The sequence below is a fragment of the Coregonus lavaretus genome (genome assembly GCF_964263955.1).
Source record: "Coregonus lavaretus genome assembly, chromosome: 30".
Taxonomy (NCBI): Eukaryota; Metazoa; Chordata; class Actinopteri; order Salmoniformes; family Salmonidae; genus Coregonus; species Coregonus lavaretus.
In genome coordinates, this window is record NC_140017.1 from 20,769,099 (window position 1) to 20,790,362 (window position 21,264).

General features: G+C 45.0%; 1 protein-coding gene across 1 annotated transcript in view; it reads left to right on the top strand.

Moving 5' to 3' along the window:
- LOC311105624 (FRAS1-related extracellular matrix protein 2-like) overlaps nucleotides 1-20,878 on the top strand; it is a gene marked incomplete at both ends in the record, with an annotated part of 93,805 nt that extends 72,927 nt beyond the window's left edge. The window contains 17 exons of the mRNA XM_084147826.1: nucleotides 188-385; nucleotides 611-775; nucleotides 1,030-1,212; nucleotides 1,540-1,670; nucleotides 1,940-2,095; nucleotides 2,465-2,668; nucleotides 2,913-3,144; nucleotides 3,314-3,645; nucleotides 14,442-14,634; nucleotides 14,945-15,049; nucleotides 16,874-17,001; nucleotides 17,247-17,381; nucleotides 17,858-17,984; nucleotides 19,309-19,496; nucleotides 19,686-19,832; nucleotides 20,273-20,395; nucleotides 20,489-20,878. Coding sequence (XP_084003952.1) covers nucleotides 188-385; nucleotides 611-775; nucleotides 1,030-1,212; nucleotides 1,540-1,670; nucleotides 1,940-2,095; nucleotides 2,465-2,668; nucleotides 2,913-3,144; nucleotides 3,314-3,645; nucleotides 14,442-14,634; nucleotides 14,945-15,049; nucleotides 16,874-17,001; nucleotides 17,247-17,381; nucleotides 17,858-17,984; nucleotides 19,309-19,496; nucleotides 19,686-19,832; nucleotides 20,273-20,395; nucleotides 20,489-20,878 — 3,137 coding nt within the window. The remainder of the gene's footprint in view (nucleotides 1-187; nucleotides 386-610; nucleotides 776-1,029; nucleotides 1,213-1,539; nucleotides 1,671-1,939; nucleotides 2,096-2,464; nucleotides 2,669-2,912; nucleotides 3,145-3,313; nucleotides 3,646-14,441; nucleotides 14,635-14,944; nucleotides 15,050-16,873; nucleotides 17,002-17,246; nucleotides 17,382-17,857; nucleotides 17,985-19,308; nucleotides 19,497-19,685; nucleotides 19,833-20,272; nucleotides 20,396-20,488) is intronic.
- Nucleotides 20,879-21,264: the final 386 nt, after the last annotated feature.

Below are 21,264 nucleotides of genomic sequence, written 5' to 3' on the forward strand. Positions count from 1 at the left end.
TTACAGTATCACGTTACTGTAAGTGTCCTTATAAATGCATTCATAAAGCCTTTATAAAGGGTTTATAGTGCACTATAAGATCAGATGTAGACAGTTATGAGAATTATGTCATGGTTATGATCAACACTGTTTCTCGATGCACTTTATTTAATGTAGATGATTTCTTTATGTGATTGTCCTCTAACAGTGCCCAAGGTGCAGTTCCGTGATGCCATGTACATGGGGCATGAGAACTCAGGTCAGATCTCAGTCGTGGTGTATCGTAGTGGAGACATCAGTTACAAGTCAACGGTCCGCTGTTACACCAGACAGGGCACCGCTCAGGTCATGATGGACTTCAACGAACGACCCAACACAGACGCTTCCATCATCACCTTCCTACCAGGTAACACTGAAAGCAATTCTGTAAAAGACTGTAGAAGACTGTCACAAGGAACACCTCGTAGGCCAAAAGGGTATAGTTTCTCTGCGCATTTTGGAATCGTTTGGAATATTTGTAAAATATTTTTCAACAACTGGTTACTCCTTTTCGCTAATCTCTCTCGATCTCAATCTCTCTCTCTCTCTTCCTCCTCACATCTCTATCTCTCTATCCCTCCCCTCTCTCCAGGGGAGGTGGAGAAGCCATGTGTTCTGTCCCTTGTTGATGACACGGAGCATGAGGATGAGGAGGAGCTGAGGCTGGTATTGGGGTCGCCCTGCAGTGAGTCTCCGTTCGGAGCGTCCATCGGGAAACAGAACGAGACTCTGGTCAAGATCAAGGACGACGCAGACAGTAAGACTGACTGACTCATAGATGTAATAATTTCATCTGTAGACAATAAAATAAGTAGCACACTCTATAATAGTCCCAGATACATATTGCATTACTTTCTTTATTTTCTAAAATTCATAATCTGCTTCTTAACTTGTTTTGGGTGTGTGTCTTCAACTCATTCTACTCTGTTAGTCTGTAACCTTGTTTAGTTCATATTACATTTCACACTGCTCCATGTCTGACTCTGTGACTCCCATCCATGTTATCCCCAGAGGCCATCATCAAGTTTGGGGAGACTAAGTTCAGTGTGAGTGAGCCTAGCGGGGTAGGCCAGGTGTCCCTGGTGAAGATCCCAGTGCTGAGGGTAGGAGATACCTCCAAGGTCTCTGTGGTCCGCGTCCACACCAAGGACGGATCAGCCACCTCCGGAGAGGACTACCATCCTGTGTCTGAAGGTGAGAAATATTACAACATCTCACACATCAACATCTCACAACCTCTCACATCAATAAGGCCATGAGTTTTTCTTGACAATGTGATCTGATTAGGAAAAGATCCTGACGCTACTACTATGGAAATAATCATCTTGATAAGGTAACTCAGTCAGTATCTGCAGTGTATAGATGTTTCCTGTCTAACCTAGTGGGTTCGATCCCCGGGACCACCCATACGTAAAAATGTATGCGCACATGACTGTAAGTCACTTTGGATAAAAGCGTCTCCTAAATGGCATATTATTTATTATTAACCTAGAGCCGTGTTGTTGTTGTTGTTTACCCCAGACATTGAGTTCAAGGAGGGTGACACAGAGCACTTCATCGAGGTGGAGATCTTGTATGATGGAGTCAGAGAGATGAGAGAAGCCTTCACTGTCCACCTGAAACCTGATGAGAACATGGTGGCTGAGACGCAGGTGAGGACTGGAACAATAATATCACATACTGTAGACTCAGCAATATGACATTGACACAAGTAGCAGGATGAACCGAGAATACTGCAGATAAGCACGATGCACTCACTCATAGTATTTGCGCATGTGCTTCACTTACCTTCAACGTGATAGCTGCGCGACAAGAACAAGAGAGAAGTTTAGTTGTTGCGTTAGTCGTGTAGTTTACGTCGTGCATCACTACCTTTAACAACACTTTTATGTTTGATCTGTTATTTTCTGTCCGTCCACAGATGAGTAAGGCCATTATCTACATAGAGGAGACCAACAGCATGGCGGACGTCACCTTCCCCTCCATCCCACAGGTGTTCTCCCTACTGCAGTATGATGACACCTCCAGAGCCAGACACACCCACCCGGTGGGAGGCTACCCCGTTGTCTGTGTCACGGTACGGAGAATGGTTTATCAGGGGCTTTTAACCTCCCAGTCCAGGTGTTTGTCCCAAATGGCACCCTATTCTCTGTTTAGTGCACTACTTTTGACCAGAGTCGCATAGGGAAGCCATTTAAGACATAGACCAAGGCATCATTGTATTCACTGTCTGCTCTTAATTTGCCTAAAAAACTAAGTAGTTTCTTTGGCTTAGGAATATGTCAATTACGATTCAATTAGGATTTCATTTGATATTGAAGCACAGATGAGTGATGTTGATGAACAATGCTAATTAACCCTTGGACTACATTACAGTATATTTAGCCTCATTCCCAAACACTGTCTCCTCTCTCCTCCCTCTCTCACCCCTCCCTCCCTCTCTCAGGCTTGTAACCCTAAGTACCCTGACTATGACAAGACTGGCTCCATCTGCATCAGCGAGCACATCAATGACACGCTGACACGCTACCGATGGCTGGTCAGTGCTCCAACCAGCCTGGACGGGGTCACTAGCTCCATGAGAGAGGTGGACTTTAATACCTTCTTCTCCTCCTCCAAGATCATCACCTTGGACTCTGTCTATTTCCAGGTAGAGAACACATTATCAGTGAACTGAGTGTGAATTTGGACTGACTCAGTCAAAGAGTTGAACCTCTGAAAATACATAAAGTAAATCATTGAGTTCATGATGGGATTGAGTTGACTGTATTGATGTGATTGAGTTGACTGTATTGATGTGATTGAGTTGACTGTACTGATGTGAGATGCCCACCACTGCTAAGTGAATGATCCAGTTGACTGTATTGATGTGAGATGTGTGTCCCTCCCTCCAGGCTGGCTCTAGGGTGCAGTGTGCAGCCCGGGCTGTGAACTCTAACGGAGATGAGGGCCTGGAACTCAGCAGCTCCATAGTCTCCATCAGTATAGAGGATGGTATGTGCCAGCCTCGTGTGGTGGGTACAGTGGGTGCTGAGCCCTTCTCTGCCAAGCTACGCTACACCGGTGCAGAGGACCCAGACCACCCCAACCTCATCAAAATCACTGTCACCATGCCACACATAGACGGTGAGGAACACAGAGACTTCTAGCTTCTCTCTCGTTCTCTATTTCTCTTGCTCTCTATTTTTCACACTCTCTTTCTCTCTCTATGTCGCTCTGTCTTTCTTTCTCTCTCACTCTCTATTTCTCTCTCCTAACCCCTTGTCTCCCCTCTCCTCTCTCCTCTCCTTTCCAGGCATGCTCCCCGTGGTCTCCACCCGTCCTATGTCTAACTTTGAGCTGACGTTGAGTCCTGATGGGACTCGTGTGGGGAACCACCGCTGTTCTAACCTGCTGGACTACACCGAGGTCAAGACCCGCCATGGCTTCATCACCGACGCCACCAAGAACCCTGAGGTGATTGGGGAGACCTCTCCCTACCAGTACAGCGCCCTCCTGAGGGGATCCAGTGTACTGCGCTTCTACAAGAACCTCAACCTAGAGGCCTGTCTATGGGAGTTCACTAGTTACTATGACATGTCTGAGCTACTGTCAGACTGTGGAGGGACCATCGGTACAGACGGACAGGTGAGAGAGCAGTGTGTGTGTGGGGGGACACTATCAGAACAGACAGACAGACAGGAAGGTGAGCTGCCCCACCCCACAATCCCACCAGACCCCTGACCAATTGCAAAATAAGTATGGGAGAGGAGTTATGATGATTTCTTGGGAAGAGGTGTTATGATGATTTCTTGGGAAGAGGTGTTATGATGATTTCTTGGGAATAGATGTTATGATGATTTCTTGGGAAGAGATGTTATGATGATTTCTTGGGAAGAGATGTATTGAGGATTTCTTTGGAAGAGAAATGTACTTGCTCAGTATTTGACCTCCAGTTCTTTCCTATAACAGTTCTTGTAATTTTCCTTTTCACAGACAGAATCCTTTACAGTCACCTGTCTGTTAGCTACCCCTTGAGGGGCCCCTGTCAGACATTGTTCTTTTAAACCCCATGTTAACCTCACCAGTAATAACTAACCAAACACAGTGCTTTATGGATTCCCACAACTCCTCATGAGGCCTGCTATTTATCTTGTCAAAATGGCATCTTCAACATTCAAAGCATTAAAATCTTCTGCTCTTTTCTGTACTGTGCTCTTTAAACAGCTGCTGCTGCTGTGTTGAGGGAGGGACTGCTCTTACAGGTCTTAAACTCCCTCCCTACTTCCCTCTCTCTCTCTTCCTCCCTCCCTCCCTAACCCTCCCTGAGTGGAGATCTTAAACCCTGGTCACATGCTTCAGTGCTCCTGTCATGTAGATTTCCCTTGGAAACCTCCAGTCACTTCAGTGTAGTTAAATCCCAGTCAGTCTATTAGTTCACTAGCACATAATTAAGCAGGCTGCGGTCATAAAGAGATGCCTGCAGAGAGAAGAGATGCCTGCAGAGAGAAGAGATGCCTGCAGAGAGAAGAGATGCCTGCAGAGAGAGAGAGATGCCTGCAGAGAGAGAGAGAGAGATGCCTGCAGAGAGAGAGAGATGCCTGCAGAGAGAGAGAGAGATGCCTGCAGAGAGAGAGAGATGCCTGCAGAGAGAGAGAGATGCCTGCAGAGAGAGAGAGATGCCTGCAGAGAGAGAGAGATGCCTGCAGAGAGAAGAGATGCCTGCAGAGAGAGAGAGATGCCTGCAGAGAGAAGAGATGCCTGCAGAGAGAAGAGATGCCTGCAGAGAGGAAAATATGCCAGCAGAGAGAGAGAGATGCCTTCAGAGAGAGAGATGCCTGCAGAGAGAATAGATGCCTGCAGAGAGAGAGAGATGCCTGCAGAGAGAGAGAGAGATGCCTGCAGAGAGAGAGATGCCTGCAGAGAGAAGAGATGCCTGCAGAGAGAAGAGATGCCTGCAGAGAGAGAGAGAGAGATGCCTGCAGAGAGAGAGATGCCTGCAGAGAGAGAGAGATGCCTGCAGAGAGAGAGAGATGCCTGCAGAGAGAGAGATGCCTGCAGAGAGAGAGAGATGCCTGCAGAGAGAAGAGATGCCTGCAGAGAGAGAGATGCCTGCAGAGAGAAGAGATGCCTGCAGAGAGAGAGAGAGATGCCTGCAGAGAGAGAGATGCCTGCAGAGAGAGAGAGATGCCTGCAGATAGAAGAGATACCTGCAGCGAGAGAGAGATGCCTGCAGAGAGAGAGAGATGCCTGCAGAGAGAGAGATGCCTGCAGAGAGAGAGAGATGCCTGCAGAGAAAGAGAGAGATGCCTGCAGAGAGAGATGCCTGCAGAGAGAGAATAGATGCCTGCAGAGAGGAAGAGATGCCTGCAGAGAGAGAGAGAGATGCCTGCAGAGAGAAGAGATGCCTGCAGAGAGAAGAGATGCCTCCAGAGAGAAAAGATGCCTGCAGAGAGAGAGAGAGCAAATGGTTAAGGCCTCCTCACGCTATTGATCCCCCCTGCTGTAGCTCATCAACTAGTACCCTTGCTGTGTGTGTGTGTGTGTGTGTGTGTGTGTGTGTGTGTGTGTGTGTGTGTGTGTGTGTGTGTGCGTGCGTGCGTGCGTGCGTGCGTGCGTGTGTGTGTATGTGCGTGTGTGTGCGTGTGTGCGTAAAGGAAAGGAAAGGAAAGTGCATGTAGAATTTATGAGAGGCTAACTACTTACCCAATTTAAGGTTATGTATATTGTTTGGTTGAAAAAACACCAACTCAATGAAATATCATTAAATTCTATGTAAAGTGAAATTCCATTTTGCAAGATAAATGAGACTGTAAATGGAAGAAGATATTGCATGTGAACATGGATGAGTTATGATACATAGGAAGTATAAGATAATTATATTTTATGGAGGCAGTGATCATCATTCTCTTCTAAAGTAAACTACCTCCACACTTTATGACTTTCCTTCTGGCAGCTTGTAATCCAGCGTTAGCCTCTTTGTTTACGTTGAAACTTTTTAAAGTTAATATTCTGACAGGACAGAGCTTTGTGGGAGAGGTTGGAGTTGATCAACACTTGATAATCCTGAATGTCAGGGTCTGCCTTAGTACCATGTACCAACACTGGTTTACCTTGGTCAATGTCCCTCCTATGTGCAGATTTTATGTACTGTTCTAGTCACTGGCAGCCATTTGATAACAGACTGATTTGTTTTAAGTATCACTGTATATGTGTCCCAAATGGCACACTATTCCCTTTTCACTATTCTCTTTTTATTATAATGCATTACTTTTGACCGGGGCCCATAGGAAATAGGTTGCCATTTGATTCATAGCCAGAGACTGAGCTGCTTTAAGTGTCACTGTGTTGTTTTAAGTAAGATCCATAACTAAGAGAGAGAGTGAGACCCCGCCAGGTATTATAGACGTGTCTCTATACACCCAGAAACCCTATACCCCTACTGCAGTGTCTGCCTGTGCACCTGTGTCACATCCATATGAGCTGTCCTACAGGTGAGTTGTACTGTAAGCTTCAATCAGTGTGGCCAGGCAGAACAAACATAAAGACTCAACAACAGCTCTAGTCTAGAGGAACATTATTTGTGTCCCTGTGTTCTCTCTGACCTGATTGGCCCTTAAGGGTCCGACCGACTGGGAGGCTGGGGGGGCTGAGTAGAGAGGTTGAGGGGTACAGAGAGACTGAGTCAGACTGAGCTTGGGGCCCCAGGCTGGCCTCTCACTGTGCTGGGACTGACGCTGTCTCTCTGTGTCTGTGTGTCATGGTGAGAGGCTTTGTCCCCAGCTTATCAGACCACAGAAATCCATTAGGTCTCAGCAGGCAGTGTCAGGGTCATACAGCAAATCATCTGCCTCAGCTCTCTCTGGGTTCTACCCAGTTCTCTTAACTCTAACTCACTCTCCTCTTTCCTCTCTCTCTCCTCTCGCTCTCTTTGTCGCTCTCTCTCTCTCTCTCTCTCTCTCTCTCTCTCTCTCTCTCTCTCTCTCTCTCTCGCTTTTCTCCTTTTCGTTCTTTCTCGTTTTCTCCCTCTCCCTCTCTCTCTCTCTCTCTCTCTCTCTCTCTCTCTCTCTCTCTCTCGCTTTTCTCCTTTTCGTCTCGTTTTCTCCCTCTCCCTCTCTCTCTCTCTCTCTCTCTCTCTCTCTCTCTCTCTCTCTCTCTCTCTCTCTCTCTCTCTCTCTCTCTCTCTCTCTCTCTCTCTCTCTCTATCTCTCTCTCTCTCTCTCTCTCTCTCTCTCTCTTTCTCTCTCGCTCAGGGCATAGGCAGGTCCCATCATGAAGGGAGAGGGAGAGCTAGTGCAGACAGGTACCCCTCTCATAGGTCACCCGAGGGAGCAGATACCATTAAAATCCCTCTACTCTCTCTCTCTCTCTCTCTCTCTCTCTCTCTCTCTCTCTCTCTCTCTCTCTCTCTCTCTCTCTCTCTCTCTCTCTATATATATATATATATATATATATATATATATATATATATATACAGTGGGGGAAAAAAGTATTTAGTCAGCCACCAATTGTGCAAGTTCTCCCACTTAAAAAGATGAGAGAGGCCTGTAATTTTCATCATAGGTACACGTTAACTATGACAGACAAAATGTGGAAAAAAAATCCAGAAAATCACATTGTAGGATTTTTAATGAATTTATTTGCAAATTATGGTGGAAAATAAGTATTTGGTCAATAACAAAAGTTTCTCAATACTTTGTTATATACCCTTTGTTGGCAATGACACAGGTCAAACGTTTTCTGTAAGTCTTCACAAGGTTTTCACACACTGTTGCTGGTATTTTGCCTCTCCCATCAATCCTATTAGCCAACGTTCAAGCTTTGGAGAATAAAATGGACGATTTAAGATTACGGTTATCCTACCAACGGGACATTAAAAACTGTAATATCTTATGTTTCACGGAGTCGTGGCTGAACGACGACAATGATAACATTCAGCTAGCAGGCTATACGCTACATCGGCAGGACAGAACGGCAGACTCGGGTAAGACGAGGGGTGGCGGTCTCTGTATATTTGTAAACAACAGCTGGTGCACCAAATCAAATACTAAGGAAGTCTCAAGGTTTTGCTCGCCTGAGGTAGAGTATCTTATGATAAGCTGCAGACCACACTATTTACCAAGAGAGTTTTCATCTATATTTTTCATAGCTGTCTATTTACCACCACAAACCAATGCTGGCATTAAGATTGCACTGAATGAGTTGTACAAGGCCATTAATCAACAGGAAAACGCTCATCCAGATGCAGCGCTCCTAGTAGCAGGGGACTTTAATGCAGGGAAACTTAAATCCGTTCTACCTAATTTCTACCAGCATGTTAAATGTGCAACCAGAGGGGAAAAAACTCTAGACCACCTTTACTCCACACACAGAGACGCATACAAAGCTCTCCCTCGCCCTCCATTTGGCAAATCTGACCATAACTCTATCCTCCTGATTCCTGCTTATAAGCAAAAACTGAAGCAGGAAGCACCAGTGATTCGGCTAATAAAAAAGTGGTCAGATGACGCAGATGCTAAGCTACAGGACTGTTTTGCTAGCACAGACTGGAACATGTTCCGGGATTCTTCAGACAACATTGAGGAGTACACCACATCAGTCACTGGCTTCATCAATAAGTGCATCGATGATGTCGTCCCCACAGTGACCGTACGTACATACCCCAACCAGAAGCCATGGATTACAGGAAACATCCGCACTGAGCTAAAGGGTAGAGCTGCCGCTTTCAAGGAACGGGACTCTAACCCGGACGCTTATAAGAAATCCCGCTATGACCTCCGACGAACCATCAAACAGGCAAAGAGTCAATACAGGTCTAAGATTGAATCATACTACACTGGCTCTGACGCTCGTCGGATGTGGCAGGGCTTGAAAACTATTACAGACTACAAAGGGAAGCACAGCCGCGAGCTGCCCAGTGACACAAGCCTACCAGACGAGCTAAACCACTTCTATGCTCGCTTCGAGGCAAGCAACACTGAAGCATGCATGAGAGCACCAGCTGTTCCGGACGACTATGTGATCACGCTCTCCGTAGCCGATGTGAGTAAGACTTTTAAGCAGGTCAACATTCACAAGGCCGCAGGGCCAGACGGATTACCAGGACGTGTACTCCGAGCATGTGCTGACCAACTGGCAAGTGTCTTCACTGACATTTTCAACATGTCCCTGACTGAGTCTGTAATACCAACATGTTTCAAGCAGACCACCATAGTCCCCGTGCCCAAGAACTCTAAGATAACCTGCCTAAATGACTACCGACCCGTGGCACTGACGTCTGTAGCCATGAAGTGCTTTGAAAGACTGGTCATGGCTCACATCAACAGCATAATCCCAGAAACCCTAGACCCACTCCAATTTGCATACCGCCCCAACAGATCCACAGATGATGCAATCTCTATCGCACTCCACACTGCCCTTTCCCACCTGGACAAGAGGAACACCTACGCGAGAATGCTATTCATTGACTACAGCTCAGCATTCAACACCATAGTGCCCTCAAAGCTCATCACTAAGCTAAGGATCCTGGGACTAAACACCTCCCTCTGCAACTGGATCCTGGACTTCCTGACGGGCCGCCCCCAGGTGGTAAGGGTAGGTAACAACACATCTGCCACACTGATCCTCAACACGGGGGCCCCTCAGGGGTGCGTGCTCAGTCCCCTCCTGTACTCTCTGTTCACCCATGACTGCATGGCCAGGCACGACTCCAACACCATCATTAAGTTTGCCGACGACACAACAGTGGTAGGCCTGATCACCGACAACGATGAGACAGCCTATAGGGAGGAGGTCAGAGATCTGGCCGTGTGGTGCCAGGACAACAACCTCTCCCTCAACGTGACCAAGACAAAGGAGATGATTGTGGACTACAGGAAAAAAAAGAGGACTGAGCACGCCCCCATTCTCATCGACGGGGCTGTAGTGGAACAGGTTGAGAGCTTCAAGTTCCTTGGTGTCCACATCACCAACGAACTATCATGGTCCAAACACACCAAGACAGTCGTGAAGAGGGCACGACAAAGCCTATTCCCCCTCAGGAGACTAAAAAGATTTGGCATGGGTCCTCAGATCCTCAAAAAATTCTACAGCTGCACCATCGAGAGCATCCTGACTGGTTGCATCACCGCCTGGTATGGCAACTGCTTGGCCTCTGACCGCAAGGCACTACAGAGGGTAGTGCGTACGGCCCAGTACATCACAGGGGCAAAGCTCCCTGCCATCCAGGACCTCTATACCAGGCGGTGTCAGAGGAAGGCCCTCAAAATTGTCAAAGACTCCAGTCACCCTAGTCATAGACTGTTCTCTCTGCTACCGCACGGCAAGCGGTACCGGAGTGCCAAGTCTAGGTCCAAAAGACTTCTCAACAGCTTCTACCCCCAAGCCATAAGACTCCTGAACAGCTAATCATGGCTACCCGGACTATTTGCACTGCCCCCCCACCCCATACTTTTTACGCTGCTGCTACTCTGTTAAGTATTTATGCATAGTCACTTTAACTCTACCCACATGTACATATTACCTCAACTACCTCAACTAGCCGGTGCCCCCGCACATTGACTATGCAACGGTACCCCCCTGTATATATAGCCTCCCTACTGTCACTTTATTCTATTGTATATATAGTCTCCCTACTGTCACTTTATTTTTACTTCTGCTCTTTTTTTCTCAACACTTTTTTTGTTGTTGTTTTATTCTTACTTTTTTTGTTTAAAATAAATGCACTGTTGGTTAAGGGCTGTAAGTAAGCATTTCACTGTAATGTCTGCACCTGTTGTATTCGGCGCATGTGACCAATAAAATTTGATTTGATTTGATTTGATTTGATTTGATTTTGGCCCATTCCTCCATGCAGATCTCCTCTAGAGCAGTGATGTTTTGGGGCTGTCGCTGGGCAACACAGACTTTCAACTCCCTCCAAAGATTTTCTATGGGGTTGAGATCTGGAGACTGGCTAGGCCACTCCAGGACCTTGAAATGCTTCTTACGAAGCCACTCCTTCGTTGCCCGGGCGGTGTGTTTGGGATCATTGTCATGCTGAAAGACCCAGCCACGTTTCATCTTCAATGCCCTTGCTGATGGAAGGAGGTTTTCACTCAAAATCTCACGATACATGGCCCCATTCATTCTTTCCTTTACTCCCTTTGCAGAAAAACAGCCCCAAAGCATGATGTTTCCACCCCCATGCTTCACAGTAGGTATGGTGTTCTTTGGATGCAACTCAGCGTTCTTTGTCCTCCAAACACGACGAGTTGAGTTTTTACCAAAAAGTTATATTTTGGTTTCATCTGACCATATGACATTCTCCCAATCCTCTTCTGGATCATCCAAATGCACTCTAGCAAACTTCAGATGGGCCTGGACATGTACTGGCTTAAGCAGGGGGACACGTCTGGCACTGCAGGATTTGAGTCCCTGGCGGCGTAGTGTGTTACTGATGGTAGGCTTTGTTACTTTGGTCCCAGCTCTCTGCAGGTCATTCACTAGGCCCCCCCGTGTGGTTCTGGGATTTTTGCTCACCGTTCTTGTGATCATTTGGACCCCACGGGGTGAGATCTTGCATGGAGCCCCAGATCGAGGGAGATTATCAGTGGTCTTGTATGTCTTCCATTTCCTAATAATTGCTCCCACAGTTGATTTCTTCAAACCAAGCTGCTTACCTATTGCAGATTCAGTCTTCCCAGCCTGGTGCAGGTCTACAATTTTGTTTCTGGTGTCCTTTGACAGCTCTTTGGTCTTGGCCATAGTGGAGTTTGGAGTGTGACTGTTGTGTCGAGAAAACGTTGCTAATTATGCTGTGAAACCAAGGAGTCCGCTTATACTGTACTTTGATTATAAGTTTTATTTATATCACAAGATTTCAGCATAAGTTTACAGACGTCTGCAGCATCTGGAGAACAGTGTCCCAAAATAATATGTCTGTTCTGATCTCCTTTGTCTCAAACCAAGTATTTATAATCTTTACCAGGATATGGGTGGTTTCCCATACTGACCAATCACCTGTCTCCACACAACAGACTTCCTCTGTTCTATGGGGTGTCCCTCTAAAACTGCTCCCCCTAAAACTGAATAAACATCCTCTCAGGTTCCACTTTGAAAACATTAGCAAAGTCATAATTCCTCAGATACTACATGACTGTTTGAGGTTGTGGACAGGTGTCTTTTATACTGATAACAAGTTCAAACAGGTGCCATTAATACAGGTAACGAGTGGAGGACAGAGGAGCCTCTTAAAGAAGAAGTTACAGGTCTGTGAGAGCCAGAAATCTTGCTTGTTTGTAGGTGACCAAATACTTATTTTCCACCATAATTTGCAAATAAATTCATAAAAAATCCTACAATGTGATTTTCTGGATTTTTTTTCCTCAATTTGTCTGTCATAGTTGACGTGTACCTATGATGAAAATTACAGGCCTCTCTCATCTTTTTAAGTGGGAGAACTTGCACAATTGGTGGCTGACTAAATACTTTTTTCCCCCACTGTATATATATATATATATATCTCCCTTTCTCTCTTTCACTCTCTTTTTTTCTCTTTCTCTCTGGTTCTTTGTCTCACTGTAGTCTAACTGTTGTTTAAGGGTTCCAAGTACATTAGAACAAATCAACAGCCTGGATTGTTTGTTATGTCTTGATTGCATGATTAACTTCAGAATGGGATGGTTTTATATTCATTGTTGACAAAGCAATAATTGAATAACACAACCAAACATTCATCAGTTATAAATGTAATGGTTTGCTATTGTTGCCATATACAGTGAGGGAAAAAAGTATTTGATCCCCTGCTGATTTTGTATGTTTGCCCACTGACAAAGAAATGATCAGTCTATAATTTTAATGGTAGGTTTATTTGAACAGTGAGAGACAGAATAACAACAAAAAAATCCAGAAAAACGCATGTCAAAAATGTTGATTTGCATATTAATGAGGGAAATAAGTATTTGACCCCCTCTCAATCAGAAAGATTTCTGGCTCCCAGGTGTCTTTTATACAGGTAACAAGCTGAGATTAGGAGCACACTCTTAAAGAGAGTGCTCCTAATCTCAGTTTGTTACCTGTATAAAAGACACCTGTCCACAGAAGCAATCAATCAATCAGATTCCAAACGCTCCACCATGGCCAAGACCAAAGAGCTCTCCATGGATGTCAGGGACAGGATTGTAGACCTACACAAGGCTGGAATGGGCTACAAGACCATCGCCAAGCAGCTTGGTGAGAAGGTGACAACAGAAGGTGACATACAGCACAGCACAGTGTAGCTACACTGAGTGTGCAAAACATTAGGAACACCTTCCTAATATTGAGTTGCACCCCCTTTTGCCCTCAGAACAGACTCAATTCGTCAGGACATGGAATACAAGGTGTCGAAAGGGATACTGGCCCATGTTGACTCCAATGCTTCCCACAGTTGTGTAAAGTTGGCTTGATGTGCTTTGGGTGGTGAACCATTTTTGATTCATACGGGAAACTGTTGAGCGTGAAAAACCCAGCAGCGTTGCAGTTCTTGACACAAACCGGTGAACCTGGCACCTACTACCATACCCCGTTCAAAGGCACTTCAATCTTTTGTCTTGCCCATTCACATACACAATCCATGTCTCAATTGTCTCGAGGCTTAAAAATCCTTCTTTAACCTGTCTCTTCCCCTTCATCTACACCGATTTAAGTGGATTTAATAAGTGACATAAATAATGGATCAAAGCTTTCACCTGGATTCACCTGGTCAGTCATGGAAAGAGCAGGTGTCCTTAATGTTTTGTACACTCAGTGTATATGAAGTGGTATTATGCAGTCTACTGGTAGTTACACTCACTGATCACACTATATGCACTTAAGCACTACATAAGCCACCGTAATACCCTCTATATGTCACCTGCTATCTTTATTGCATTCTTAATCACATGAATCTATAGAATATAGATAAAGACCAAGCCATAACCATATATCAAGTTATGAGTGGGTCTGAATACTGTTCCCATGAGGTATTTGCAAGCTCCATACAGATAGGCAGCTTGTGAATGTTTAGTATAGGTCTATATATAAGTAGTACTTGGGACCTTTTGTAAGCTCCCTGCTTGTTGGATGTTTAAGTGTGTGGATGTTTAAATGCGCTTTGCAGAGTTTGATGTAATGTATGTATTTCTATCACTATCTATTTCTCTCTGTATTTCTCTTTTTATTTCGCTATCTTTCTCTCTTTCTCCCCCTCCCCCTATTTCTCTCTCTCTCTTTATTTTTCTCTCTATTTCTCTCACTATTTTCTATTCCTCTCTCCATTTTTCTCTCTATTTCTCTCTCTTTAGTTCTCCCTCTTTCTCCTGTCTTTCTGTAGGTGTTGAACCTACTATTGCTAGTATTCTGTATTACTGTAAAGTTACTGTAAAGTGTATTGATGTTAAAATGCATGTTAAATACAGATTGATTTGATATATGTCTCTCTCTAGGTGTTAAACCTGGTCCAGTCCTATGTGACCCTCCGGGTGCCCCTACATGTCTCCTATGTGTTCCACTCCCCGGTGGGGGCAGGGGGCTGGCAGCATTTTGACCTACAGTCAGAGCTACGACTCACCTTCGTATACGACACTGCCATCTTGTGGCGGGACGGCATCGGCAGCCCTCCTGAGGCTGAACTACAAGGCAAGTCTCACATCAAATTAAATATATTGAAAAGTAATTTCACTCTTTACAGAATGAGGCAAAAACAAACAAACAAATACAACACTGTCTGGTGTACTTTGAGCACAGATGATATGGTTATGTTAATTTTTCTACAGCAATGAATGAGGATGTGTTAGCTTGGTGTGACAGTTTAGCTTGGTGTGACAATGAGACCAACGGGTTGCATTCTGCAGCTGCCCTTCACCGCACCTTCCTCAGTGGGTGTGCTATAATAGTAGGGATGTGTTAGTTCAGTGTGACAGGGAGACTGACTGGCTGTATTCTGTAGGAGCCCTGTACCCCACCAGTATGCGTATCAACGAACAGGGTCGTCTGGTGGTCAACTTCAAAACAGAGGCTCGATTCAGAGGACTGTTTGTCATATCACACTCTGGTATGTTCACATTATCTACTCTTTTCATACAGTACATCCATGGGCTTGAACTAGTAGTGTCTCAGAGTGATCTTATTCATTGTGATGTAAAAGACAAAACTGATCCTAAGTCAGCACTCCTACTCTGACACGCTTGAAACTGTACATACAGTGGCTTGCAAAAGTATTCACCCCCCTTTGCATTTTAAATATTTTGTTGCCTTACAACCTGGAATTAAAATTGATTTTTTGGGGTTTGTATCATTTGATTTACACAATATGCCTACCACTTTGAAGTGTGTGAAACAAACAAGAAATAAGAAAAAAAACTTGAGCGTGCATAACTATTCAACCCCCCAAAGTCAATACTTTGTAGAGCCACCTTTTGCAGCAATTACAGCTGCAAGTCTCTTGGGGTATGTCTCTATAAGCTTGGCACATGTAGCCACTGGGATTTTTGCCCATTCTTCAAGGCAAAACTGCTCCAGCTCCTTCAAGTTGGATGGGTTCCGCTGGTGTACAGCAATCTTTAAGTCATACCACAGATTCTCAATTGGATTGAGGTCTGGGCTTTGACTAGGCCATTCCAAGACATTTAAATGTTTCCATTTAAACCACTCGAGTGTTGCTTTAGCAGTATGCTTAGGGTCATTGTCCTGCTGGAAGGTGAACCTCCGTCCCAGTCTCAAATCTCTGGAAGACTGAAACAGGTTTCCCTCAAGAATTTCCCTGTATTTAGCGCCATCCATCATTCCTTCAATTCTGACCAGTTTCCCAGTCCCTGTCGATGAAAAACATCCCCACAGCATGATGCTGCCACCACCATGCTTCATTGTGGGGATGGTGTTCTCGGGGTGATGAGAGGTGTTGGGTTTGCGCCAGACATAGTGTTTTCCTTGATGGCCAAAAAGCTCAATTTTAGTCTCATCTGACCAGAGTACCTTCTTCCATATGTTTGGGTAGTCTCCCACATGCCTTTTGGCGAACACCAAACATGTTTGCTTATTTTTTTCTTTAAGCAATGTTTTATTTCTGTCCACTCTTCCGTAAAGCCCAGCTCTGTGGAGAGTACGGCTTAAAGTGGTCCTATGGACAGATACTCCAATCTCCGCTGTGGAGCTTTGCAGCTCCTTTAGGGTTATCTTTGGTCTCTTTCTTGCCTCTCTGATTAATGCCCTCCTTGCCTGGTCTGTGAGTTTTGGTGGGCGGCCCTCTCTTGGCAGGTTTGTTGTGGTGCCATATTCTTTAAATTTTTTAATAATGGATTTAATGGTGACCGTGGGATATTCAAAGTTTCAGATATTTTTTTATAACCCAACCCTGATCTGTACTTCTCCACAACTTTGTCCCTGACCTGTTTGGAGAGCTCCTTGGTCTTCATGGTGCCGCTTGCTTGGTGGTGCCCCTTGCTTAGTGGTGTTGCAGACTCTGGGTCCTTTCAGAACAGGTGTATATATACTGAGATCATGTCACAGATAATGTTACACTTAGATTGCACACAGGTGGACTTTATTTAACTAATTATGTGACTTCTGGAAGTAATTGGTTGCACCAGATCTTATTTAGGGGCTTCATAGCAAAGGGGGTGAATACATATGCACGCACCACTTTTCCGTTATTTATTTCTTCGAATTTTTTGAAACAAGTTATTTTTTTCATTTCACTTCACCAATTTGGACTATTTTGTGTAAGTCCATTACATGAAATCCAAATAAAAATCCACTTAAATTACAGATTGTAATGCAACAAAATAGGAAAAACGCCAAGGGGGATGAATACTTTTACAAGGCACTGTATTCCGCTTCAGTTCTGTATAAACCTAGTCTTACCTGTGTCTGTACCCAGCGTCCTCTCTGTCGTCCATGGTGATGTGTGCGGATCACCCTGGGGTGACCTTTAATCTCAGCCTGGTGAGGAGCGAGCCCACCTACAACCAGCCCATGCAGCAGTGGACCTTCACATCAGACTTCGCTGTGAGGACAACATCTTATTTTCTTCTATATTTAATACTGTGTTATCAATATATTTCATATCATCTTTATTTCTTTATTTCTTTATCTGCTAACTCTGTCTTTAGTGTAAAGACTTGGGAGTAGCATATAGCATTTACAGGATTTCTTTCTTAAGTCGTAGTGTGTTATCGGCACTGGTGTAACCTGATTAAATAAAGTTTTAACCCGAGGTAAATAATTGTGTCTTACTCCCCTCTGTCTCCCAGGTGCGTGACTACTCAGGTACCTACACAGTGAAGCTGCTGCCCTGTACCTCTCCTCCCAGTCTAGAGTACTCCCTGCCTCCTGTCTGTAACCCCAGAGAACCTGTCACCTTCGACCTGGACATACGCTTCCAGCAGGTCAGATCACCCTAGGATAACTACACTATAGGTGCTATCTAGAACCTTAAAGGGTTCTTCGGCTGTAGCCATAAGAGAACCCTTTGAATAACCATTTTTGGTTGCAGGCAGAACCCTTTTGGGTTCCATGTAGAACCCTATGTAGAAAGGGTTCTACATGGAAGCCAGAAGGGTTCTACCTGGAACCAAAAAGGCTTCTACCTGGAATCAAAAAGGGTTTTCCCACGGGGACAGCCGAATAACCCTTTTGGAACCCTTTTTCTAAGAGTGTACATCAATATCATATTATTAAAAGTGTCTGTGAGATGACAATCTTTGAGTGTACACAGAGATCTACTCTAGTGGGAAACAGCTTGAGGGGTGTTGTCTGATTGTAACACTGTGATTGGTCTCTGTTCTCAGATGGTAACACTGAATGGTATGTGTTTTCCTATACTAAGATGGTAAAACTTTGTACTGTGTGTGTCCTATCCCAGGTGAGTGACCCGGTTGCGGCTGAGTTCAGTCTGAACACACAGATGTTGCTGCTTTCTAAGAGAACTCTGTGGCTGTCTGACGGATCCATGGGCTTCGGACAGGAGAGCGACACCGCATTCTCACAAGGTACTGTAACGCTACAAACAAACACAGCCTTCTTACAGGGTCATTTATCAATCAATGAATCAATCACTCACCTTATAGAAATCAGTGGCGGTCGGTGCCGTTTAAGATATGAGCCTTCTTTCTATTACAGCATATTGGATGACTGTCATTCATATTCGATTCACCCAGCTTAATGTAACATGGAAAGGTTTAGGCTACTACGTGATACTCCATGTACCCATCATGAGGTTGCTACAACCTAGCCTATGAATGAAAGTTTACAATGTAGGTGCACAGGTCGAGAGAACATTTTAAGTAATCAAGGTGACAGACAGTGACACATTCAATACTGCCTTGCACACTTTTGCCTGCATCTAGCTGATCTAGTGTGTAATCATTAGTCCAACAGTTGCAAAATAGAGTTTCTTTTGGACAATTTCAGGTGTGTTTATCCACATTTCGTTCCGTTTGCTTCCATTTAAGAAACGTTTTCAACAAAATCTACGGAATGAATACACACCTGATCACACGCAAACACAGTTCACTTTCATAGCAGCCACATACAAACAGCATAATCACTTTGCTCGTCGTATATATAATTCCATTCCATCTATCTACTTGCTCTCCTCCTCTCACCTTTTCTCCTTTGCTTGTGGACTTCAGTGCACAACACATATGGTGTCTGTGACCAGGTGAAATAACCTTTCCAAGCCTAACCTTCATATCATGACCGCTAACCGCTACACACAGCCTACATCGTTGTCACCATATTAGCTAACATCATAGTCAACATAGCTACTAGAACTAACGCGTTACTAAACCGCTATAATCATGCTGTACAGTGTACAGTCAGCAAGCAGTTTAGCAGTTACACCGGCGGGACCCGGTGGCAATAAATTAACAAAACCAAAAGCTTACCTTGACTTGGAAGAGTTCCAGTGTTGGATAGCCATAGCCAGCTATCTAACATAGCATCCCTCTCTGTTTGAGCCGGGTGTTTGAGTAGGCTAAACTAGCTAGCTGCATTTGCTATCTAAGTATGTGAACGTGAAAGTGGAGAAAAAAAATACTACGAAATATAGCTAATTCTCTCTCTCTCTTGCTCCTCCTTAATTCTTTCAGAAATGTGTTTGTTCAAAACTGTTAAACTATTGTCTTTCTCTCTTTCACAGTCTTCTCACTTCTCACACACACCACCTTCTCATGGGTCCTGATCAGAAGTAGTGCACTACATAGGGAATAGGGTGCTATTTGGGATGGAGGTAGCCCCATTGACTATCTGATTGATTGATTGATTGATTGATTGATGTATTACTGTATTAACCCAAACCTAATCTCCTCCCAGGTGATATGATCTATGGTAGAGTGATGGTGGACCCAGTTCAGAACCTGGGAGATTCCTTTATCTGTAACATAGAGAAGGTGTTCCTGTGCACTGGTGCGGATGGATACGTGCCCAAGTACAACCCCAACAACAATGAGTACGGCTGTCTGGCTGATGCTCCGTCGCTGCTTTACAGATTCAAAATCATCGTAAGTACAGTACAGTACAGTACAGGGCCTATAGTGCTCTGGTCAAAAGTAGTGCAATATCTGGGGAATAGTGTGTCATTTGGGATGCAGACAAGGATGTAGTACAGGGTAAATGCACATGAATATCCTAAACACCTTTACCAATGTTGGTACAGTATTTACTAGTGTTTCCCTCTCCTCCCCCTCCAGGATAAGGCCCAGCCAGAGACCCAGGCCAGGTCGTTTGGTAACGTGGGGTTCAGGGCTCTGCTGGCTGTAGACGACCCTCAGGCCCTGGCCCTGGTCAGACAGCCTGGATCTGACGGCTTCAGCATGGACTCTACAGCACTGTTCCAAGTACGTCTCCCTGACCCCTACGCTACATAACACAGAAGAGTGGAGAAGGAACATCCCTGTCTTATTCCTATTTCTAACACTCTCTTTCACTGCTTTAAAGCTAGAATCATAAATGAATTATATATACCCATTGATTCTTGACGAATATAACTTATAAATGCCTTAGGAGCTTAGTTCAACTATCGTACCTCAAAACATGGTAAAAACTATAATTTTGATATCATGGATGGTCAGTCCTTGCATCCATAGCTCTGTCGATGAATTTAAAAGTGGTTACATTTCTCCAGGCCCATCCCTCAGCTTTTTACCAAAACAGAGGCGGGGTGTCGCTTGTTATTGTTTCTATTAATGACTCTAGCTTTAATGACCAGGAATTGTTCCTGTCGTGGTCAGGTAAACTTCCCAGCCCTCATGACTAACCCTGTTCCTCTGGTGTCCAGGTGTCAGCAGGGAGAGAGTGGTTCATCCACACCATCTATACCGTCCGCTCCAGAGAGAACGCCAACAGGGGCATCGGGAAGAGGAGTCTGGAGTACCACACACTCACCCAGCACAGCAGGATGGTTACAGGAGGCCACTCCCTGACCCAACACAGCAGCATGGACAGAGAAACCCAGCATCAAACTATGGCTGCAGGAGGACCGTCAATGTCCCAGTCCCAGTCTCGCTCCAGGCGGTCAGCAAACGGGGTGCCAGACCTGACAGAGGACATCGGCCTGGACAACAACCGAGGCACCAACATTCTCCATATCACACTGGACCTCAGCCGCCAGCGCCGCACCAGCCCCGACCAGGAGGTCCTCACTCAGGGTATGGTGCCCAGGGAGCTGAACCTTCCTGCGGAGAGTGAGGATGGCTTGGTCCTGATCATAGGTATCCTGGTGGGCCTCCTCCTCACCATCCTCATCATCATCGTCATAGTGCTAACCGTACGGTCCAGACAAGAGAAGAAGAAGATGGAGGTTCCCACGACAACGTCATGCTCCACTGAGCCCATGGTGACATCAGGGTTCACTAGCGGTGGCTTGGACAGCTCAGAGGTCTGACGGACAGACTTCCTTCGACATAACCACTGAGACAGACAGACAGACTGATGAACGGATATTCTCCACAGAAAAAAACCCACTTACAGATGTTTTGTTTTTTAATGTTATTTTTTTGCAAGTGCCTCATATTTTTTACATTGGGACATAAATAGAGGGAGGGGACAACTGACAACGAGAGCTTTGGTTACATACAAAAACCTACTTGAAATCCTGCAGTCCTTCTGCTCTGCTGTAGGGGAGACCATAGAGGTAAAACAATCTCTATGGGGAGACTTCCCCATCTAGGGCAGGATCTGTAACCTGTTCTGTTCAAGGCACTTGCTAGCGTTCATTATTGCTTTGTTTTATGATGTCACACTTGATCCCAACATTTTTTGTGATTTGTC